The sequence below is a fragment of the Bubalus kerabau genome, chromosome 9 (assembly GCF_029407905.1).
Source record: "Bubalus kerabau isolate K-KA32 ecotype Philippines breed swamp buffalo chromosome 9, PCC_UOA_SB_1v2, whole genome shotgun sequence".
NCBI classification, from domain to species: Eukaryota; Metazoa; Chordata; class Mammalia; order Artiodactyla; family Bovidae; genus Bubalus; species Bubalus kerabau.
Genome location: NC_073632.1, coordinates 111,733,146 through 111,756,128, shown reverse-complemented (window position 1 = coordinate 111,756,128; position 22,983 = coordinate 111,733,146). Strand labels below are relative to the sequence as shown.

Sequence of the window (22,983 nt, the reverse complement as noted above, 5' to 3'; positions counted from 1 at the left end):
CCGCGATGCAGCCCCCCGGGTAGAGAGAGGGTGCCGGGGAGACCCCCCGGAAGGTGGAGGAGGGGGCGGGGCGACGAGGACCCCGGGAGGGAGGGGTCGGGGAGGAACCCCGCATGGAGGGCGAGGGGGCGAGGGGGCGAGGGGGCGAGGGGGCGAGGGGGCGAGGGGGCGAGGGGGCGAGGGGGCGAGGGGGCGAGGGGGCGAGGGGTCGGGCCCCTCGGGAAGGAGGTGGAAGAGAAGGGCGGCGAGGAGCGCCGGGTCAGGATACGCGGGCGCGGACGCCGGGGAGGCGGGGGGGGGGGCGGGGACCCCAGGAGGGAGAGAGGGGACGGGGGCGCGGACACCCGGGAGGGAGGGGGCGGGGAGGGGCCCCTCAGGATGAAGGCGGAGGGGGAGGGGCGGGCACCCCCAGGAGGGAGAGAGGGCACGGGGGCGCGGACCCCGGAGAGGGAGGGACACCTGGGATGGAGGGGTGGGGGAGAGCCGGGGCCCCCCAGGAGCGGGCGCGGGGACGCGGGCGCGGACACCTGGGAGGAAGGAAGGGGCGGGGAGGCGCCCCTCAGGCTGGCGGCGGAGGGGAGAGGCGGGGAGCCCGGGCGGGGCGCGGTGGGAGGAGAGGGCTGACGTGTGAGGGGCCGGGCCGGGGGCGGCGGGGAGGGGGCGGCGGCGGCGGCGAGCGCGCCCTGGGCGGCGGGCCGGGGCGGGGCTGGGGGCTGAGGGGAGCGGCGGGAGGTGGGGCCGCGGAGCGCGCCGGGCTGCGGCGGCGGCCGGGAGGCGGGGTGGCGGCGGGCCGGGGCTGCGTGCGGCCGAGGGCGGCGGCCGGGGGGCGGCGGCGGCGAGCGCAGCGGGCGGCGGCGGCCGAGGGCGCGGAGGGCCCCGCGGGCGCGCACGGCGGCGGGCCCGGCGGGCGGCGAGCGGCGGGCGGAGTCCCCGGCGGCGGGCGGCGCGCTGGCGGCGGCCATGGCGGTGGCGGCGGCGCTGGCGGGCCGCGGGGCGCGCGGAGGCAGGGGCCGGCCCCCGGGCGGCGGGCGGGCGGAGGGGGCGGGGCCCGGGCGGCGGGCGGCCCGCGCGGCGGCGGCGGCGGCGGCGGCGGCGGCGGCGGCGGCCGGGACGAGGCGGCGGCGGCGGCGGAGGCGGCGGCGCGGGGCGCTCGGGCTGATGGCGGCGGCGGGCGGCCCCGGGACGGCGCTGTCTCCGCGGCCGTGCGACAGCGACCCGGCCACCCCCGGAGCGCAGTCCCCGAAGGTGAGGAGCGGGCCGGGTCTGGGCCGGGGCCTGGGGGCGGCCGTGAGGAGGCCCGAGGGGCGGCGGGACCCGCGCGGCCGCGGTCCCGAGTGTTCTTGGCGGTTTCCGCCCGAAGGCGCCCCTGAGCGCGTCCCCCCGGGGCAGCCCGCTCTCCGAAGAAATAAAAGTTTGCTCGGACGCCGCGGGCGCTGTCCTCACGTTGGTCTGGGCCCCTGCGCGCTTTGAGGAGCGCCTTCGTCGGAGCGGTGCCCTTCTGAAGTGTTGGGGCTCCTCCTAAAGAGGAGCGACGTGTACAAGTGGGAAGCAAGTGAGCCGGCTAATGAACTGAACTTGAAGAGCGAAATCAACAGAAAGCCGCCCTGCTCTCTTCAGGCCGACTTGGTTTCGGCGTTTGTGCTGTTTTAGGGAAGTGAGGCGGACTTCGTGTTTGAAAGTCAAAGATGAGTGGAGAGTCAGGATGAGCGTTTAGTAAACCACGTCGTGTTCAGTTAGTTGGGTAGTTTGTGAGGGAACGACTTTTTAAACGTCCGCATGTGAGTGGTAACCGGAAGGCTGAAGCTGGACGGTAACGGGGCCCGTCCGGGGTGCGGTGTCGGCGGCCGTGGGGCCGGGCCGGGGGCGCCGGCGAGCCTGCGGCCTCTCCCGCGCCGGCCCCGGGCCGCGGCCCCTCCTCCCGGGGCGCGCCGGGCGCCGGGCTCCTCTAGGCCGGGCTTCCGGAGCCGGGCCGGGCCCGAGGGTGGCCGGAGCCGCCGAGCCCAGCCAGCCGGGGAGGCCAGCCCGCCTCTGGGACCCGCCGCTGTGGCGGGGCTGCAGCCGCTCGGGCGTGTCGGACTCTCTGCGACCCCAGTGACGGCTGCGCGCCAGGCTTCCCTGTCCTGCACCGTCTCCCCGAGTTTGCTCACATTCCTGTCCACTGACCTTCAGAAATGTGTTTAATCCCAAGGTGAGAGCCACCCAGGACTCTGAAATGCACGTGCTGACTTTAGAGGTGGGAAGCCTTAAAACCCGGACTTCTCTGTCAATAGCCAGGTTGCAGGCAAATTCTTTTAATCGTATTCCATCATATTGTTAGGAAATACGTTGCTGTTATCCCTCTCTAATATTCACTATATGGAATAACACATTTGCCTAGAATTCATAATAGCAAATTCAAACACTACATGTGAAATTGTGCTTTCAGCTTTTTTGAGGACTTTCCATTTTTAACTTTTTAACACTTTTTAAGTGTATACAATTTTTTTTAGCTAAGGGAAAGGTATTTAAACAAATGGACATAAAAATTCTTAAAATGCTCAGAAGCAAGTAAAATAGAAGAGAAATGATACTTGAATGCTTCTTGACTAAAATGTTTCAATTGAGAGACATTGTTAAATGTAAGTTTTTGGCGAATATATACTAGATTTAGGCTGTTCTCCATCTCCTACCTGGTTGCTTATCTTAATAGGAATATACAGAACTCTTCAACTGAATACTTATTTTCTAAGAATTGAAAAGGAGAATATTCCACGGTTTTTGCTATTTGGTAAAGAATCTGAGTAAATTCCTAACAGGGAGCCTTTTGAGACTTGATCATCAATGCAGTCATATTAGCTAAGTTCTCCTGGGCACTTAACTTGGCAAGACCCTGCTCTGATTAGTTCGTGTATTAACCCTGATGCCCACATTGGCCAAGCAATACGGTCACCGCTGTCGTCACCGTTCCACAGGCCGGGAGCGGCTCCCCACTGAGGGTAACCACCAGCTGCTGAGGGGCGGTCAGCCCAGTACGATTCCAGGCAGTCCAGCTTTGATGTGCCTGACCGACATACTCACTACCTCTGTGTTCTTAGATTCATGATATTTAACAAAATTGTATTGTCTTAGGAGGCTAGATTACCTTGATTTTTTCTTTGTTTTTAATCTTTTTTATTTAAGCCTTGGCTAGTATGTGGTTGGACTTCGCCAGTGGCTCAGTGGTAAAGAACCCACCTGCCAATGCAGGAGACACGGGTTTGATCTTGGGTCAGGAAATGGCAACCCATTCCAGTATTCTTGCTTGGGAAATCCCATGGACAGAGGAACCTGGGGGACTATAGTCTATGGGGTCACAAAGGAGTCCGATAAACAGATTTACCCCTATGTTTGCCTTAGGGACAACAACAACGTGATTAAATTAATTTCCTGATATATGATCCATCATTCATTTCCTTAATGAAATGGTCTAACTTACAACCTTGATAAAGTCACATAATGGAAAATGTCACTTTAAAAAGTTTTAAACCTCTTTTGGGGAGGTAGTGTGTGTTGTATTGGTCGATGAATCTTATTCTGGTATATTTTTGCTGAATTTTTGCAATATAAGAAAAAAATAACAATTGGTCCTCTGTTTTTGTTCCTTTGTGTCCTTTTCACAGGGATATAAGTATCTGAAATAGCCAATTAGAATAAACCAGCTCTAAGTTGTGTTAAACAGTAATGGATTCATACATTTTTATCCTAGCTAGAGTAGGAATGTTTATTTTAATTTCAGAGTATTCCAGCAGTTTGATGTGTTTTTTCAAAGCAGAAGGCATTTTAACCTCTTGGTAAGAAAGGAAAAGTAGATTTAGACCTACAAGTTTATTGAAAATTTTCTATTTTGATTTGTATTGAAGATTAGTTTTTGGTTTTTTCCAGGTCTTGCCAAGGCCAAATTCTTGTCCCTGGTTATCATTTGTATAATCTTTAGGAAGCCTTCAAGTTGAGCCTTTAGCAAGTTCGAGAGGATTACATAATCTTCCCTTGTTTATTGTTCTTTGTCCAGTTATTTTTTTCATCTTTTGAATGTATAGGATGATCATGAAGATACTTCAAATGATGGGACCCAGCCGTCCAAACGGAGGCGGATGGGCTCTGGAGACAGTTGCAGGAGCTGCGACACGGCCGGCCAGGATCCTGGGTATCGCCGCTTCATTGCTTTTAATCGCCGCTTCATTACTTTTAACGTTTTCTGTGTTGTGTGTCTTTTCTCTGTGTTAGCTCTCTCCTCCCCATCCCCCAGCCCTGGCAAAGGCAATTACTAAGGACTGTAGAACACCAAAGTCGCTTTATGCTACTTAATGCAATTCAAAGAAATAAATTTTATTGTAAAATACACACAGAATTCACCATTTTAACCACCTTTAAATGTATAATTCAGTGGCATAAATTACATTCACAGTGTTGTGTGACCGTCACCACCATCCATTTCCAAAACGTTTACATTATAAGATTCCCATTTCCCCCCTTAGCAGCCGCTGGCAACCACCGTTCTACTTTCTGTCATTATGACTTTGCCTATTCTAGGTACCTCACGTAGGTGGAATCATACAATGTTTGTCTTTTTGTGTCTGGTTTATTTTGGTTAGCATAATTTCTTCAAAGTTCATCCAGGTTGTAGCTTGTGTTAGTATTTCCTTCTTTAAGGCTAAATTGTACTCCATTGTTAGAATTATACTCTGTGTTATCTTTTCATCTGTTGATGGACACTTATTTCCATATTTTTGGGGGTGTGGATAGTGCTGCCTTGAACATTGGGGTATAAATATATCTGATCAGAGGCCTCATTTTCAGCTTCTTTGGATGTGTACCTAGGAGTGAAGTAGGTGGGTCACATGACAGCTCTGTGTTTAACTTTCTGAGAAACTGCCAAACTGTTCTCCATAGTGGATGCACCGTTTTATGTTCCCACCAGCAGTGTACAGAGTTTCTAATTTCTTCACATCCTCACCAGCGTGTTTTATTTCCCATTTTATTTTTAATGATAGCCATTCTGAAAGGTGTGAAGTGGAATCTATTGTGATTTTGATTTGAATTTCCATAATGACTAGTCAGATTGAACATCTTTTCATGTACTTACTGTCCATTAGTTTATTCTTGGAGAAATGTCTATTCAGGTTTTCTGCCCATATTTAAATTGTATTTGTTGTTGAGTTGTAGGAATTCTTTATATATTTTAGATACTAATTTCTTATCAGACATATGATTTGCAAATATTTTCTCCCATTCTGTTGATTTTTCATTCTGTTAATACACAACATTTTAAGTTTTGCTCAAGTCCAAATTATTTACTCTTTCTTTTGCTGACATATCTAGAATCCATTAGTAAATCTGAGATCATGAAGATTTACCCCCATGTTTTCTTCTAAGAGTCTCCTAGTTTTAGTTCTTATGTTTAGGTCACACCGGTCCATTTTTCAATTCATTTTTCCAGGCAACATCAGGTACAAGGGTTCTGTTTCATACATGTCCATTTGGATGTCCAATTTCCCAGGACCACTTGTGAGAAAACTCTTTTGTCTTTTATTGATGTTTGTGTTTGTTTGTGTGTGTGTGTGTTGGTTGCTCACTAGTCCACCAGGCTCCTCTGTCCATTGGATTCTTGGATTCTCCAGGCAAGAATACTGGAGTAGGCAGCCATTCCCTTCTCCAGGGGATCTTCCTGACCCAGGGATCAAAACCGGGTCTTCCACATTGGAGGCAGATTCTTTACCGTCTGAGACACCAGGGAAGCCTTAATTGGATAGATGCATAAAATCATATTCTATTCTACCTATATTGTCCACTGATGAAATCTAGAGGTTGAATAGGACAGGTCCAGACGTCTGTAGTCTTTGCTCTTCAGGATTGGGACTGGTCTGCAGTGCACTGGCACCATCAGACTCGGTCCATGATTTGCTCCTGGGCATGTGGAGTCTGTGGTTTATAGTTTATTGAGAAATAGGATTTTAGAGTTTTGCTTTCTCAGTGTTTGTGATTCATTGAAGAGCAGATGGAAAACAGAAGTTGATTACTTTATACTTTGGGTGCATGAAATCGTGGCTCTGAGGGCTAGGCCCACAAGAAAGAATTCAGAACTGGTATCACTACCCTGATTTGCAAAAGCTAAAAATGTCGCCTGTGTTCCTGAAGTTGTGATCTCTGTTCTTTGTGACACATAGAAAATGTTATTTCCAGTGTGCTCTTTTGCTTTGGTATTCCAGATGGTCATTTCTTTTCTCTCTTCCTCTTCTGTAATTTCTTGGATGCACATGAAATCATGGGAACTTCTTTGTAATACAGAATCATAGAAGACTGAATGAGAATTTAGATAATTAAAACAGTTTTTCCAAATCCTTAAATCTCAAAAATCTTTAAAAAAGAATATCCTTTAAAATGATTTAAATTTTACAAATGCCACATTTAAAGCATAATATATATTTCTGTGCTTTAGCTTTAGCTACTATCCAGCAGAAAATTTGATAGAGTACAAGTGGCCACCTGATGAAACAGGAGAATACTATATGCTTCAAGAACAAGTCAGTGAATATTTGGGTGTGACCTCCTTTAAACGGAAATATCCAGGTATTAAGTCTTAGTTTATATAACAAATTAAATCTAACTTTTAACTAATAGTAATTGTTTTTGATGGGTTGTCAAGTTCTGAGTATTTGAGTATAGATTATATCATATTTTATATTCTGCTGCTGGCTGATTTTATTTACAGCTCTCGTTCACCTTCTCTGTTTACTATCAATTCATTCTTATGCCCGATAAACGTATTTACAAGCAAAACGAGGAAGGTGAATTTCCTGGAAAAAAATTGCAGGGAAAAATCAATTTGTAACCACGTTAATGAACGAGGGGTTTTGATTCTTGACTGTTGCTCCTTGACCTTAGGAATGGAGTAGCTACTTAAGCTGTACCTGAACTTGAGAAAGGCTATATTTCATCAACTATTTTAATATAGTTATTTGTTTTACCTTCTTGCTTTGGATTATTCTGTTCTCAGTTTTATTTTAACTTTCATTTTTTTGATTTGTAAGATTGTTTTGTGTGTTCTTTTAATAATAATTGGAATATGAACAGGAGGTACTTCTAAAATCCATGAAGATTTTAACTTAAAATTTTTTTTTCTCAGTTTTTTAAGCTTTTAAAAGTTTTATAAATGCATAACGTTACAAATGCAAAAGACTATTTGTAACAGTCTTTTGTTCTTTTTTTTTGGAGATTTAGAGCGACGAGATTTGTCTCATAAGGAGAAATTGTACCTGAGAGAGCTAAACGTCATCACGGAGACGCAGTGCACTCTAGGTAGTGAACGCTTGCGAAGCAGTGCCGGATGAGTATTGTCTTCTTCCCCTAAATACTTAACCAAAACTAATAATAAATAGACTGAATTATTTAGATGCTAAATTGTTAACTTCATTTTTGATTCTTGTTAAAATACAAAAGAGACTATCATTTCCTAATAACCTTCACATAGTCATCAAAGTGTGTGTATGTTTTATGTCCAAAATTTGTAAAGTACTTTTTAAAAGTATTAGTTAAATACTTAAAAAACTCAGTTTTTAGTTATGTGTAATTGTCTCTGTGCTTTATTTGTACTTTTTCTTTCATAAATATATTAGTACAGCTTTTTAATATAAAACCACAGGAGTTCATCTCAACAATTGGTATAATCTCATACTATGAGTTTAAAAAATTGTTCGTATGACTCACATGTGTGCTGATGCTTTTGGTGAAATTTGAATTGGTTCTATAATATTTCTAGTAAATCAAATTTGAAGGCTAAGAATGGAAGTATATTGATGAAGTCTGTGTCTTCTCTCCTGATAACCGTGTTAATTGCCAGTGGTTAGTGTGTGTTATTATTTAGCCGTTGTTTCTAGTAAAAGGATATATGTTTGTATACAGTACGTGGAGTCTTAAAAAAGTTTGGTTAAAAAATTGATTTCTTTGCCATTGCAACTTTGGTAATCTCTTTCTTTATAACTGTTTGATTTTATATTGTGAGTATTATTTTTTCTAATTTTTGAGTGTATTAACATATTTTGCTTTGAATATTGGAAAGCTGCTTTTATGTTGAGTAGCTTGAAGGAAAGTCAGTCTTGACAATCAGTATGTTCAGTTAACCTTAAAAGAGCTTCTTTACTTTTTTTTGTCTGAAATAGGTTTAACAGCGTTGCGCAGTGATGAAGTAATTGATTTAATGATAAAAGAATATCCAGCCAAACATGCTGAATATTCTGTTATTCTACAGGAAAAAGAACGCCAACGAATTACAGATCACTATAAAGAGTACTCTGTAAGTATCGAGGTAACCAGGATTTTGGTTTGGGAAATCACATTTTATAAAGTTAGATGTGACTTCCAACTGTAATATTTTTATTTCAGCAAATGCAACAACAGAATACTCAGAAAGTTGAAGCCAGCAAAGTGCCTGAGTACATTAAGAAAGCTGCGAAAAAAGCAGCTGAATTTAACAGCAACTTAAACCGGGAGCGAATGGAAGAGAGGAGAGCTTATTTTGACCTACAGACACACGTAGGCTCGCTAATGTTCACTAGCCCTGAACCTCAGTCGCTTGTGGCCGTGGGCCGTGCAGTGCCCCTGTCGCAGTGCTCTGTGCCAGCAGTGTGTCCTCTTCTCCCTGAAGCGAGGCTGTCGTCTCAGTGTGCCTGGTGTTTGCTTCTCATCTGTGTGTGTGATGCGTTCCTTGCTTTGTGGTGGACATGCTGCTGAAGGGGTCTGGTAACTGAATAGCTTCCTGCGTGCTGGGGTGGACAGAAGAGGTTTCCACAGTAGCTCATGCACTTCTCATCCTTACTACGGGAGGTGAAACTGGTACTATTTCCGTTTCACAGACAAGGCAGCTGAGCTCAAAAGGTTTCTTAAGTAGCCCATACGTGGTGAGCAGAAACACTGCCTCTCCTTAGTGGCCGGGGTAAACAGCCAGCACGTGCGCCTGTAGCTCTAGAAACGCCGCTGTTCCCTGGGCCACAGCTCCTAACGTCTCTTACCTTTTTAAGGGCAGGAGGGCGCTGTTTTCCTAAAGTCTTTAATTCTGTGCACGGAATCAGGTTTGTATTTCTCTTTGTGTTAATTCAGGTTATCCAGGTGCCTCAAGGGAAGTACAAAGTGCTACCAACAGAGCGAACCAAGGTCAGTTCTTACCCGGTGGCCCTCATCCCCGGACAGTTCCAGGAATATTACAAAAGGTACACGGTGGGGTTTTTTGTTGTTGTTGTTAGTATTGGTGTTGGTGAGAGACTTCAGAGCCTTGTGTTTGTCTCCTAGAAGTGTTTAGCTCTGTAAGCATCACTGTAAAAGGTACAAGATTTGTGTCAGTGTTTTCTGTCTTCTTCCGTTCTGTGGTGAAGAATGCTCTCACTGAACTTGAGTGTCTGCTGCTAAAGCCTGGGATGCTGCCTCCCTGCTCACCTGTCCGCGTTTCCGTGGACGCGAACCAGGGAGAGCTGCAGACCGCTGTCCCGAGGGCGTCCTGAGAGCGTGGTCCGTCCTGAGCGTGGTCCGAGCCCGGCAGCGCTGGCTGGAGATGCCCCAACTCTCCCCCAAGCGCCCCCCCGCAGCCCTGGAGTCTGTGGTCACAGAAGCAGGGGGAGTTGGAGAGGCGGGCGTGGCCTGCGGGGAGGAGGGCGGCGGCCCAGAGCTCGTGCTGCCCGGCCCTGGCTGCTGTTTCCGCTCTGGCTGTGAGGGTGACGCGGGTCTCTTCTTCCCAACCTGGATGGAACCAGCTACTTTTGTCAGTCTCAGCCTTTGCCTCCTGAGTCCTCTTACGTTTTTAGGAGAGAGAATGTTCTTTAGATAGTAGTATTTAAAATAGACCACAGTATCATACTTTTGAAAGTCAGACTTAAATCATGGTGTTTATAGAGTCCAAGCTTACTCAGCTAACCACACGGCCAGCCGGTGAATCTGAGAGACAAGGGGTTGAGGCAGGGAAGAGACTTTATTTGGGGAGCTGGCTGACCGAGTGGATGGCAGGCTACGTCTTCTAGGGTCTGGATGCCAGGTTCTTTTATACATCAGAGATGGAGGGAGGTGAGGAAGCAAAGTAAAAAAGACCATTAATTAATCTTGCAAACATCTCCTAGAATGTCAAGTCTCAGGCAGGGGATGTGTTAATTTCTTCCCTCCTGCCATCTATGGGTGGACCCTGCGTTCTGAATAAAGGCACTTTTTGTCATGTAGAGGGGTAGGGTCTTCTGAGACAGGCCATTCTGTTTGATTATAATAACGAAAGGAACGAAAAGCTAGTCAAAGAAACAGTTCAATATGGAGTCAGAATTGGCTGCTGCTCTGCAGCAGCGTGTCAGCAAATTTAACGTTTCTCATTTTGGACGAAGCAGATTATTGGGTGATAGGCCTGTGTGCCCCCGCTCTTTGCTTTCTGGAGTGATGCCCTGGTTGAGGAGGATGCTCGTCCGTGTCCACTCCCAACTGAGGATCCAGGGTGGAGCTGTGGTGCGGTCCTGTGGCGGCAGCGCGGACATGACCAGCAGGCCACGTGCCGGCTGCCTGGGGTTGGGGGTTGCCGGTCCCTAGTTTTAGAGGAAAGAGGTGATCACGGTTAGAACACCTGCTTCACTAGCTGGTTTTAAATACTGTGTTCCTGGAAACTGTGTTTCTGAAACAGTGTCTGTGCCCTCCTGCTGCGACTGCCCTGTGCCAGTTTATTTGATGCTCATGTCTGCTCTGTGCGATGGACTTGCTGTCGTGCCTGCTTCACGTGTGAAGGCGAGGGGCTCAGGCAGTGACAACTCAGGACGGTGGAGGCGAGGGCGTCAGGCAGCTGGATTTTGTGCCCGGTTCTGTGTGGCCACAGTTTCATCCTTCACTGCTGACATTTCTTTGACGGGGGTGTTGAGGGTAAAGGAGAGAGACATTTATCTTTTGATAATAAGAGTCAAATGTATATTTTACACTGTTAGATGAAAAAACGTTTAGGCTTTTTATTGGTTACATGTCCCTATTTGAGCACCAAAGTGAAAAAATTATTTATTGCCTCTAATCATTTTCAAAAGTATTTGGGGTTAATATTAAGGCTATTATCGTAGAATTAGTACATTTGTATTTAATAATAGAGGAAAATGGAAAACCTTCTCTCTGAACCCTAGGTACTCGCCGGATGAGCTGCGGTATTTGCCATTAAACACAGCGCTTTACGAGCCCCCCCTCGACCCTGAGCTCCCCGCTCTTGAGAGCGATGGTGACTCAGATGATGCCGAAGATGGTCGAGGTGATGAGAAACGGAAAAGCAAAGGCACTTCGGTGAGAGCATTTACCTTCAGTAGGAGGTGTCTCCTCTCCCTTTGAATTTTGCTGATGGCTTCCCTGGAGTGTAATCCATAGTCTGTGGCCTCTTCTTGGGAAACGTTACGGTTACCAACATGGTGTGCGTTAGGTTGTCCTGCATGATGTTTTTTAGTAGCAGAATGCTGTTGCAGGACTGTGGGGACCCTGGTGTCCTCTGTGGAGCTGAAGAGAACAAAGAAGACAGTGGTACAGGGTGGGTTTTATCAGCACGGCATCACCAGCAGTGACGGCATCATCCGCAGTGGCCATTTCACACTTGCCATTGTAGGCAGCCGGAGCCTGGGGCTGTGCTGGCGTTGCGTGGGCACTGCATTTCCTTGTCACTAACAGCATCTAAGATGCACTTATTGTTACATGTTGCGTAAAGAAAGATGCTTTTCAGATACTGTGCTGTGATGAGGGGGTGATGAGGTTGACATTCTCCTTTGCTGCTAGTGAGAGTGTCAGTTAATCCAGTTTTTTTCTGGGAAAAACTTTACTGGGAAAGCATTTTCATAGTACATAGCAAGTTTTTTAACTTCCACGGAATTTGACTTGGCAAATACACGAATAGAATTTATACAAAGAACCTGATGAGATGGTAGCAAAATTTATTTAGGAAAAAGATGCCCATTGGAGTGTTAACAGTATTTAATACAGCGAAAATTAGAAGTAAATCTAATGTCCACAATGGGTGATATATTACGTTTACATGGTAGAAATGCACTTCAAAGAATAATGGGATGAAATGCGCATAATACTTAAAAATATTAAAACACACACACACAACATTGTTCAGTTTTGCGTTTAAAGCACGAGGGTGCATGTGTAGGTGGGAGTGTGTGTGTGAATCTGGGCACCTGTACGAAACACATCACTAGAGAAAATGAGGTGCCTCGTGCTCCCAGGAGTCGTCTCAATGTCTGTCTGGTGGTTTAGGGTAACCTAATCTTTTTTGATTTTCATAATTTAGAGGAGTGTGACGTTTTTATTCTAATTAGAAATTTTAAATAAAAAAATGAGGAATTAGATTATTATTGAACTCCTAAGGTTGGAACATGTGAAATATTTAGGTTGGTGCAAACGTAATTGCAATTTTGGACCATGAATTTTAAGTCATTATGAGTAGACTCAGACACATCTTTATTAATCAAATTAGGAACCATTACAAGCAGCACAGTCTTGTCAACAGGAAATAAGTTTATTTCTCTAGCGTAAAAATCCATGCTTCAGGATTCGACGAACTCTTGGAAAGCCTTTTCTGCCTCCTGCTGCTTGTGGAAGGGTTTTCCCTGCAAAAAGTTGTCAAGATGCTTGAAGAAGTGGCAGTTGGCTGGTGAGAGGTCAGGTGAATGTGACGGATGAGGCCCGCCTGCCAAGTGTCGGTTGTGTGGCGAGTGGCCGGGCGTGCCGAGGAGAGCCGGGCCTTTCTGCTGACTGTGCCGGCTGCAGGCGCTGCGGTTTGACTGCGTCTCATCGATTTGCTGAGTGTGCTTCTCATGTAATGGTTTCGCTGGGGTTCAGAAAGCTATAGTGTGTTAGACTAGCAGCAGACCACCAAACAGTGACCGTGACCTTTTTGATACAACTTTGGCTTTGGGAAGTGCTTTGGAGCTTCTTGGTCAAGCCACTTAGCTGGTTGTCGCTGTTTGTTGTATAAAATCCACTTTTTGTGGCACATCACAATCCGATGGAGAAATGGTTCATTGTTGATGCATAGAATAAGAGAAGACCACGTTCAAACGATGCTTTTGTGTTTTGGGTCAGCTCGTGAGGCACCCACTTAGCAAGGTTGTTCACCTTTCCAACGTGCTTCATCTTGATGGGTGTGAGAGCTGGACCATAAAAAAAGGCTGAGCACCAAAGAATTGATGCTTTTGAACTGTGGTGTTGGAGAAGACTTTTGAGAGTCCCTTGGACAGCAAGGAGATGAAACCAGTCCATCCTAAAGGAAATCCTGAATATTCATTGGAAGGACTGATGCTGAAGCTGAAACTCCAATACTTTGGCCACCTGATGTGAAGAACTGACTCATTGGAAAAGACCCTGAAGCTGGGAAAGATTGAAGGCAGGGGGAGAAGGGGACGACAGAGGATGAGATGGTGGGATGGCATCACTGACTCAGTGGACTGGAGTGTGAGCAAGCTCCGGGAGTTGGTGATGGAGGCCTGGCGTGCTGCAGTCACAAAGAGTCGGACAAGACTGAGCAACTGAACTCAGCTGAACTGAATTTGCTTCAAATGCCAGGTGATGGTAGAATGGTCGACGTTGTGTTCTTTGGCAACTTCTTGTGTAGTTAAAACTACGTGAGAGGATTGGCTTCGATGATGGCTCTCGGCTGTCGCCTCCTGTGGCTGGCCGCCACACCCCTCATCTTCAGCGCTCGTCTCCTTTGCAGAACTTCCTGAGCCACCACTGCGCTGTATGTTTGTTAGCAGTTCCTGGGACAAACCAGTTGATGTTATGAGTTTTCTCCTCTGCTTTACGACCCATTTTGAACTCAAATAAGAAAATCACTCGAGTTTGGTTTTTGTCTAAAATTATTTCCATAGTCATAAGTGTTAGTTGCTCAGTTGTGTCCAACTCTTTGCAACCCCATGAACTATAGCTGTGCAGGCTCCTCCCTCCATGGGATACTCCAGGCAAGAGAACTAGAGTGGGTTTCCATGCCCTTCTCCAGGGGATCTTCCTAACCCAGGGATCAAACCCAGGTCTCCTGCATTGCAGGAGATGATGATTTACTGTTTGAGCCACCAGGGAAACCCATAGTCTAAAATATTTGTATTTATTTTATAGTCTAGAATAAATATAAAACAAACAGTAGTGTCATTAGCAAAAAAACATAAAGTAGTGAACATTAAAATGATGTGTAACATAACCACATTTAAGAATGTATTCCAATATCAAAGGCAAATTTCAATGATTCAGTTGCTTTTGTACCAACCTAATATGTCTGATATGGTTGTAAATACTTGACGATAATTGGCTTTGCATAGTTTAATATTATGAAGACACGATTCTGGGCTTGAACTTCTTTAATGACCTTTATTACTTAGTAAAAATGCCCACACTTATTTCAAGCAGTTTTTTGAAAGAATATTTTTGTATGAAAAAAGTATTCTCCCTTGTGACATGGTAAAATGGTGTTGAAGCTGTGTGGTGTACTAATAACTGAAGTAATAGTTCTGTTCTTGTCAAATTCAGTCAGAAAACAAAGTCAGTTAAGGTACTAGCTGATATAAATGGAATTAGCTATAATGTGTTTATAAGATGGAGAAGTGATTCTTAACTTATTTTATTCTCCGCTGGAAATGTTTTCTTAGATCGGAATTATCTTTTTATTTTGAAATCGATGGAACTTTAAAACTTTTTCTGGATGTTTTCTGTAGTTTTCAGAATTCAGACTCAAATCTGCATGAATTCCGAGGGACTGTGTTTGTGCCTTTGACTTGCAGGACAGCTCCTCTGGCAACGTGTCCGAGGGGGAAGGCCTTCCCGAAGGCCAGGAGGAGCCTTTGCCAGGAAGACAGAGGCCCAGGGACAAGGCTGCCGCTCCACGCAAAGATGCTTCCAAACGTTCTGTACTGTCCAAGTCAGTTCCTGGGTACAAGGTAGAAGAAAAAAGCCCCTGACTCAGCTTCCTTCCTGACCAGCCTCTCTCCCTGAAATATTTTAACTTTGAATTTCAAAGTTGTGGAGCTCCTGCTGCTGCACTTCACTAGCTGTTCTCCTGTGGTGTGTGCCCTCCGTCAGCCTCCTTCTTCTTGCTTTAGTTTCCTGGTGGCTTTCCTGTCACTTTGGCTATGGGTTAGCGTCTGTTTTCTGTATATGTAAAACTGATAAGAGAATCTTTTTTTTACGTACTAACCAGGCAAGTATGAGTCTTTGAAAAGTGATCTAATAGGCAGAGCTTAATACTTTGTTTCCTCAGTGTAAAAATCGTCGTTGTCTGACACTGAAAGCTTCCTGGTATTTAGCAACGCTGAGCAGTGCAGTAGGAAGTCCTCATAGAAAAGTTGCATTTCTGTGGTGCCTTTCATTAACAGCGATCTGGGTTCAGTCTGAGAATTATTTGATTCATTTGCCAAATTCAGCTAACTCGGCAATGGAAAGTAGTAAAATGTAATTTTGTAGCCTCACCTTGGTGAGTACCCTGTGCAATCCTGTGATGAGGATTTACACATTATCTGGCAAGGTGATTTGGCTTAGCTATCACTTCCTAACTTTCTTATCGGGTTCTTCTCAGTCAGGTAGCATGCTATCAGCAATAGTATTATTTCTAGCGTTTTTTTCTGCTGTCTGCCCCTTCTCCTTCAGAGGCTTGGGTGAGAGGTGAGGAGCCTCATTCATATGTGGGGATTTAAGATGATCGTAAAAGGAGTAGAATTAGCTGCAAGTTTATGTTTTGAATGGTAATAGTAAAATACACAGTTTTTAGTCTGGTGTGTATCAGTCTGCTTTTTATGGGATTATGAAGGTGTTTTGAAGGAGCGTTTTAGAGTAAGATGATCAAAAAGTTGTGCTGAGCAGAGTTGCTGAACACTTGTGTATGTCAGGCCAGGGTTGTGGATTGTTGTCCAGAGGCACGGGTTCCAGGGTGTTGACCAGTGTCCCCCCAGCCTAAGCAGAGCCCTTCTTAGAGTCCGTGGCCTCCTTTTCCTACAGTAAGAAAGCAGCTTAACAAGTTAGCGTATTCCGTAGTAAATCATCAGCTTTCAAGTGCATATTTTTTCAGCCCAGCTCCATTCAGCAAGGACGGTGCAGTAGGCTGCAACCATGTGATTTTGTTCTTGTTTTTACATATAGAGCTTATCTATGAAAGATTTAAATTAATGCTTGATAACTGAAAGCAGATGAACTCCAAAGATTAAATTCTGGAAAGTTAGCTGCTGTGTGTGCTGCACAGTGTGCTTCTGGCCTGTGAGGAGCCGGGAGTGGGAGCTGTGGCCCAGAGCGCACTGTCAGCGCCAGGGGGCCTTGCAGACAGTGAGCCTGGCTTAATCATGGGCTAAACAAGGAAGAATATTAAAATAGACGTTCTAATAGAGGTTGAAAATGAAGAACTATTCAGGACTATCATTGATTTAAGACAGAAGAAATCACATAGATGAACCTAAATTGATAGTACTCAAGGAAGTTGGATATGCGGAATGAGCATTTTATAATCTTCTGTGAACACTTTTAGTAACTAAAAATGTTTCAGGTATTTCACAGTTTGGAACAGCCAGTATCTAGACTTCATACATTAATGTGAACATGTTTGTTAAAAGTTAACCTCTCTACGAAAAGTATTAATAAGCCAAGACGTGCCTAATTATTAGGGTACTTGAAGCTGAAGGTCATACATATAAATGTGTTTTAAGATGCAGAAGAAAAATTATAATGTATCTGATGTCTTGCTTAATAGTATTCACTAGTGCTTGCCTTTAATTTGTAGGACAGTATTGTTTAGGTTACATTAACCTGCAATTAAAGCATAATTGTTAGGATTCAGGCCTGGGTTATTAGTATATAGTTAAAATCTATTAGTATTAGTGCTGTCATGAAAGTCTATCTTTGATTGTGTTCAAGGAGGAAAATTGTGTATCACGAGCCTTTTATATGAGATGCTGAGAACTGTTAGGCAGAATATTTTTAATTTTCTTGTCAATAGTGAAACTTTGATGTTGTTGCTGTTACGGAGTAGGACTGTCTCCGTCAGACATACGTGAGGTTCCGTTCATTAACCTTCAGGGAGTTCCACATGCTGGCCCCTTCCTCTTGCATCACCTCCGCAAACCCTGAGACACTAGACGTGTACAGTCCTGGATGTGAGCATTGTGGCTTCTGAGAGAGCTCTGGGGGCTTGAGTGAACAGAGTATGTTTTCATATTGAGCTGTGGCACAATGATAAACATGCTGCAGAGCTCTGTCTCTGTCTCTGTCTGCTTCCCTCCCTCTCCACCCCTCTCTCCCTCTTTTCATCAAGATGAAGACTATTGGGTAAGAAAAACTTTAAGTGGTTTAACAGAACATTATGATTTTAAGCTTAGAACTAAACCTAGAATTTTCTTGGTGTCCTTTTATTGTAGGTGTCCAATGTATATTTTAATGATTGTAGAACTTGAACTGCTCTAGAATGTGAATGACTAGCTTTGTGTTTTACTCCTTTTGATTTGTGTAAAGGATCTCCTATGAGGAGTTCTCGATTCAGACTTTAATATTGTGTGGTTACTTCCTTGACTTTACTGAAAAAATATTAAAGTACTTAGTATGCCAGTATCTAACTTGAAGTGTAAGTATTAAATATCTTATACATTTAGTGCAGGTACCGTAACCAAAAGATATTTCTTATTTTGGTGGATTGAGAGGTAGTTTTCTGCTGTATATTATGGCAGTTACAGATTTGATCATAACTGCACCAGAATTTGGATCATAGAAGTGCACTTCCTAGCTATTTTTTATTTAGGTGTAAGAAAACACAGTGAGAACCTTATGGGTAGAATGTAGCAGTTACAGCAGAGGTAACTACACTGCAAGACTTAGGAGGTTTGAGCATGTGACACTATCCTTTTGTTGGGGAGCAGGGTATAAAGATACACAGGAGATATAGAGTAGTTAACAGTAACATTTTATATGTATGTTTTAACTTCCATGATATTTATTATTTTGTAGAGACGTTTGTGATTGTTTATAGAGTTATTGTTTTTATTATATTTATGTATAAGGTTGACTTTTTTTTAAATAAATAAGCCAAAAATTATTTTTGAATGCCTCTGTCATCTTTTGTAAAGAAAGATAATTAAAATGAAAAAAGAAACCTAAAGAATTAAGAACATATTGTTTAGGCTGTACAGGTTTTGAAGGTGGCAGCGAGACATTTCAAAGCTGGAGTAACAGTATGCAAAATTGGAATTCTGCTTAGGATCCTCCTTGGTTCAGTAACTTAGGGAATGGAAATATAAGATGTTGTTTGGGTTGTAATAAAACAGACACAATGTTTCTACTTAAAATACTTTTTCTCCCAGTTTTTATATAAGTGAGTGAGTGAGTGAACATGCCCTCAGCCCCGTTTCATTTCATACTTTTTCTCCCGGTTTTTATATAAGTGAGTGAGTGAGTGAACGTGCCCTCGGCCCCGTTTCATTTCATACTTTTTCTCCCGGTTTTTATATGAGTGAGTGAGTGAGTGAACGTGTCCTCGCCCAGTTGCATTTCCTGCTTGGCCCCTGCTTGTGCTCTCTCCCGCCACTGCTCCATGCTCAGGTCGTGAGTGAGCATCGCGCTACCATGGTCAAGGCTGTGATGTTGTTCCCCTCCCCTCCCCTCCGAATTTTAGGGTTAGGAACCTTCTTTGTTCTTTCCCATGTTTTGCCAAGTGTTTTTTTAAAGCCCAAATGCCTTCATTGTATTGTTTGTTTTTCATCTGAAAAATGAATGGTACTTGAAATATAGGGGGTGTCTGCATATTTTTTAAGTGATCATTTTATCTTTTGCACATCTGAGAACTACTTCTTTTTTACGTTTTGTTAGTTATAGTGAATACTTTTTCTCTTAAGTGTCGGCTCCTCTGTTAATGTATGGGATATGCAGAGGGAACAAGTTAAACAACTCGGCTTCCCACAAACCTTTCTGCACATGACAGTGTATGCCTGGAACCTTTCAGTTAACAATGTTAAAAAACTGATTTTGTAACTTAGATTTTATAGAAGCAGTCTCAGGACTTTGGAGAACATCAGCTTTTAAACAGAATCAGCATATAAACTGCTTACAGTGGAGTCATGTGTCTGGGATTAAGCCTAAGTCCACTGTAGTAGTCTCTTGGTGCTTGCATTTTTCTTTCAGTTAACACTGCAGGTTGACACTGTATTAGTATTCCCTCCAGGTCATTGTACAGATCTTACTGGTATGTAGGGAGTGTGGAATGATGTATCTAATGCTCATGAGATCATGCCTTTGACAAAATTTAAACATGAAGCCTAAGGCTTTAGTTGGTAGGCCATTGTATGTTGAAGGCAGACTGGTGTCAGGTTATCTCTTTCAAGGTCCTCGTTAGCAAGTTAGGTCCTCATTAACAAGTTACTGGAAGTAAAATAAGGCAATACAGTAATAATTCCTTTTGAACCCATAGTAGGTTCTTCTGGCATGAATTTATAGCCCTCTTCTACCCTTCCAGCCAAAGGTCATTCCAAATGCTCTGTGTGGGATTTGTCTGAAGGGTAAGGAGTCCAGCAGGAGAGGGAAGGCTGAGCCGCTTGTGCACTGCTCCCAGTGTGATAACAGTGGTAAGTACGGACACGGCTTCACACTTTAAGCTGATTGTTGCTTTGAAAACGAGCGTTCTCAGTAGTCAGCTAGGCTTGACCCAGTCATCAGATTCATAAAACGTCCCTGTCTTTTCTTCTACATTGTGTTTCCATTTCTCTTCGGCAGTTAAAACGTTGTAGCCATTCTTGAGAAGTTCAAGCAAACTAGCATTTTACTATGCCATATTAAGTAAAAATTCTCGTGTGAAATAAAACTAATACTGGTTTTGGTTTAGGCCATCCTTCTTGCCTGGATATGACCATGGAGCTTGTTTCTATGATTAAGACCTACCCATGGCAGTGTATGGAGTGTAAGACTTGCATTATATGTGGACAACCCCACCACGAAGAAGAAATGATGTTCTGTGATGTGTGTGACAGAGGTTATCATACTTTTTGTGTGGGCCTTGGTGCTATCCCATCAGGTAAAGAGTGAAAAAGAAGGAACATTATCTTTGAGTGAAGGGACTCTTCCAGCACTTGGTTTTTTTTCGGAGGCTGCATAAATATCATGATGACATGAAGGGCCTGGAGACCCTTCCATTCACTAGAAGTGACCAAAGCTATGGTCGTGTGCACCTGTTTTTCATCTCTAGACAAGCTGCCCAAGGACAAGTGAGGCAGCAGACGGCCTGCGAGTTTGGAAGCAGAGCTCAGTGTAGCAGATGCGCGAGTGTTGCTGTACTGACAGAGCTAAGGCAGTAGCACCGACTTGTTCAAAGCCTTGGTTTTATTTTTATATGTCATTTAGAAATTTAACAAAATGACTTATATGCCTTTATACATACTAAACCAGATTTCTGTAAACTGAGGCAACATAACAATTCCATATAACTTCAGAATGAACACAGAATCAAAGAATAAATCACAGTAATTGGACTAAAACATTATATATAAAATTGTGTAATTTTAGAACTGATTTGCATAGTTAACACTGTCTGATACTTTATAAAATATATGCCTAGGTTTCCTGGGAATTGAGATGTAAGCAACTTAAATAATTATTTAGAGTTCTATAGTAACTCAGGTCAAGCATGTTGTACAGTTTATCATAATGCTATCAATACTTGATATTTTAAAGTGCTATGTGAGCTTAGTACACCAGGACTTTAGGGGATGCTGAGATGCATAAAAATAAGCCAAAGTCAGTTAATAGGTTTTATATAAGGATTTGTATGATTGAACTTTTAACGTATGGTAGTATTGGATTTCAGAAAGGACTATAATTTTTCAAGGGGCCTATCATCATGTAGCTCCCCCACGACCCTCCCCTCCCCTGGCGCTTTTCACGGGGCATGGACAGTGATGGCCTTAAGGGAAGTGGTGCCGCCAGAAACCCAGGGAGGATTTCAGTAGCCTTAGCGAAGGGACGAGAGCTCAATGGTGTTAAAACTCAGTCCTGAAAAGTTAAGTCTCATCCTGTATTAACTAACAATTTTTCTCCTAGGTCGCTGGATTTGTGACTGTTGTCAGCGAGCACCCCCAACACCCAGGAAAGTGGGCAGAAGGGGGAAAAACAGCAAAGAGGGATAGTTTGACCCCAGTACTGTAATATGCAATTAAATGACGTATTTGGTGCCCATTTATTTACAATGTTCTCGTTTTTATGCTAATAAAAGATTTTGAAATACGTGCTTAAAATCTGCAAATGTATTTATAAGTCACTCTCACCCTGGAAACCAAGTGGAAAAATAGTTCCATCTTGCAAAAAGTCTTTATTTCTTAGTACTTTCGCTCTCTCCAGAAATTCAGTGGTAACATTATGCAGCTTAATTAGAGATACATAACTATTATTCCATTAACCTAAAAGTTACTATTATTTTCATGAAATTTTCCTAATCTGTACTTTCTGGTCTACCATGGGTAGCAGAGCAGTTATTTAATAACGAAAGAATTTCCATAGGGGCCCAAGATGATAAAATTACAACCTGAGGAGATCTGGCGCAGCTGAGTTGAGAACCATCATTAACCGGCATGTGGGGACACCACCCGCCTACCAGGAGATCCTGTTTGGGCAGCAAGTGCTGTCTCTACTTCGGGTGTAAACAGGGGACTTTAGTTCACGGTCAGGCAAGTGTGGAGAAATGATTACATTTCAGACTTGCTTTCAGTAACTCTTTAAAGCTAACACACTAATTTATTTGAGTCTCTCGAGTAAAACCCTAAATCACTGCAATCATCTAGTCACCTGACAAACTAATCAAAGTGGGGTTTAAACATTTTATTGTGCATATTCCTTTTACAGGAATTTTGATGCTTTACTAAAACATGTGCTTGCTGCTTTGCGTACTTTTGAAGTGACTGAGGTAACGAAACTATGGCTTTATCCTTTCATCCCCCACCCAGAAAAGGTAACCAGAATGCCAACCAGGTCAGAGTAGCTAGGTTCACAGCGAGGTGCACTCAGCTTCGCCGATAACGAGTATTATACTAAAAGAGTATGTTAAGCGAGTCAAAAAAGAATCTCAAGTACCAACTTCAAAATACTAATTAATATCGTCCAAAGCACCGACTCCTCTTCTTGAGACGCGTCTTCCGGGGCATAGGCGTGCTTGCGACTCGCATCAGTACCGTCCGAATAGGCGGTCTCACCGAACGGATGCGGCTCGAGCGTCGCGTCGTAGTAGACCCTCATCTCGAACGCGCTCTCGAGGTGGGACGGGTGCCCGTAGACACCGATGCCCACGGGCCGCCGGAAGTGCGCGGGGATGGAGACGGCGTCGGCGCCGCACGTGGCCGACTGCAGCTCGTACTCGTCGAAGCTGGGGTGCAGCGTGCTGTCGGACACGTACAGGTCCGCGTCGCCCCGCAGGCTGCGCATCCTGAGGACGATCTTCCCCTCGTGGTTTAACCTCAGGTAGCTGTAGTTCCCGGCTCCTACCTGACCCTGCACGACGTGCAGGAGGACCCAGCCCTCGGGCACCTCCTCCTCGTCCGAGGCCTGCGCCGAGGAGACGGCCTGCGACGCGAGGAGCAGCAGAAGCGCGCCCTTCCACGGAGCGGCCATGGCGGGGGCGCCAGGCGGAGGCCGTGCTCATCCGCGAGCGTCCTGCAGACAGACCACGGGGGGCGCTGAGCGCGTCCCGGCCGCTTCGGCGGGGGGCGCGGGGGCGGGAGGGGCAGAGGAGGGGAGCGCGCCGCGGTCGCACAGAGCGGGCGGCGGGGCGGGTCTCCACCCCGGGACTCACCTCCTCTCCCCGCAGGCGCCGCGCCGGGAGCTTCCGGGCCGGGCGTCCGCGCCGGAGGAGCCGGAAGGCAGGCGCGCCCGGAAGTGAGGCGTTCAGAAGAGAGCGGTGCCCGGAAGTTGACCGGCGCTCGGAAGTGAGGAACGCTAGAACTTGACCGGCGCCCGGAAATGAGGCAGAGCCCGGACTAGGGC

General features: G+C 45.2%; 2 protein-coding genes across 6 annotated transcripts; one reads left to right on the top strand and one right to left on the bottom strand.

Moving 5' to 3' along the window:
- Positions 1-21,188, top strand: PHF10 (PHD finger protein 10). Of its 5 annotated transcripts, none has more exons than XM_055536207.1 (12): positions 1-19; positions 4,056-4,162; positions 6,455-6,585; positions 7,231-7,314; positions 8,175-8,308; positions 8,398-8,547; positions 9,112-9,221; positions 11,142-11,295; positions 14,775-14,930; positions 19,475-19,583; positions 19,841-20,029; positions 21,052-21,188. In XM_055536207.1, exons 2-12 carry the CDS (start codon positions 4,110-4,112, stop codon positions 21,135-21,137), a joined length of 1,356 nt encoding a protein of 451 aa, XP_055392182.1. In that variant the 5' UTR covers positions 1-19; positions 4,056-4,109; the 3' UTR covers positions 21,138-21,188. The 5 variants fall into 5 exon arrangements, with proteins under 5 accessions (XP_055392182.1, XP_055392181.1, XP_055392180.1 ...); XM_055536206.1 differs by lacking the exon at positions 1-19 and adding an exon at positions 1,096-1,245 and having other exon boundaries at positions 7,237-7,314; XM_055536205.1 differs by lacking the exon at positions 1-19 and adding an exon at positions 1,096-1,245.
- Positions 20,317-22,934, bottom strand: C9H6orf120 (chromosome 9 C6orf120 homolog). The gene is made up of 2 exons (XM_055536211.1): positions 22,793-22,934; positions 20,317-22,653 (listed from the first exon to the last, which is right to left on the bottom strand). Exon 2 carries the CDS (start codon positions 22,609-22,611, stop codon positions 22,057-22,059), a length of 555 nt encoding a protein of 184 aa, XP_055392186.1. The 5' UTR covers positions 22,612-22,653; positions 22,793-22,934; the 3' UTR covers positions 20,317-22,056.
- Positions 22,935-22,983: the final 49 nt, after the last annotated feature.

Excerpts from the sequence above, each read along its gene's own strand:
- PHF10 (XM_055536205.1), top strand. The coding sequence starts at position 1,159 with ATGGCGGCGGCGGGCGGCCCCGGGACGGCGCTGTCTCCGCGGCCGTGC. Across the intron at positions 7,315-8,174 it reads GGAGACGCAGTGCACTCTAG|GTTTAACAGCGTTGCGCAGT; the intron begins GTAGTGAACGCT and ends TGTCTGAAATAG. Across the intron at positions 19,584-19,840 it reads CTCCCAGTGTGATAACAGTG|GCCATCCTTCTTGCCTGGAT; the intron begins GTAAGTACGGAC and ends GTTTTGGTTTAG.
- C9H6orf120 (XM_055536211.1), bottom strand. The coding sequence starts at position 22,611 with ATGGCCGCTCCGTGGAAGGGCGCGCTTCTGCTGCTCCTCGCGTCGCAG.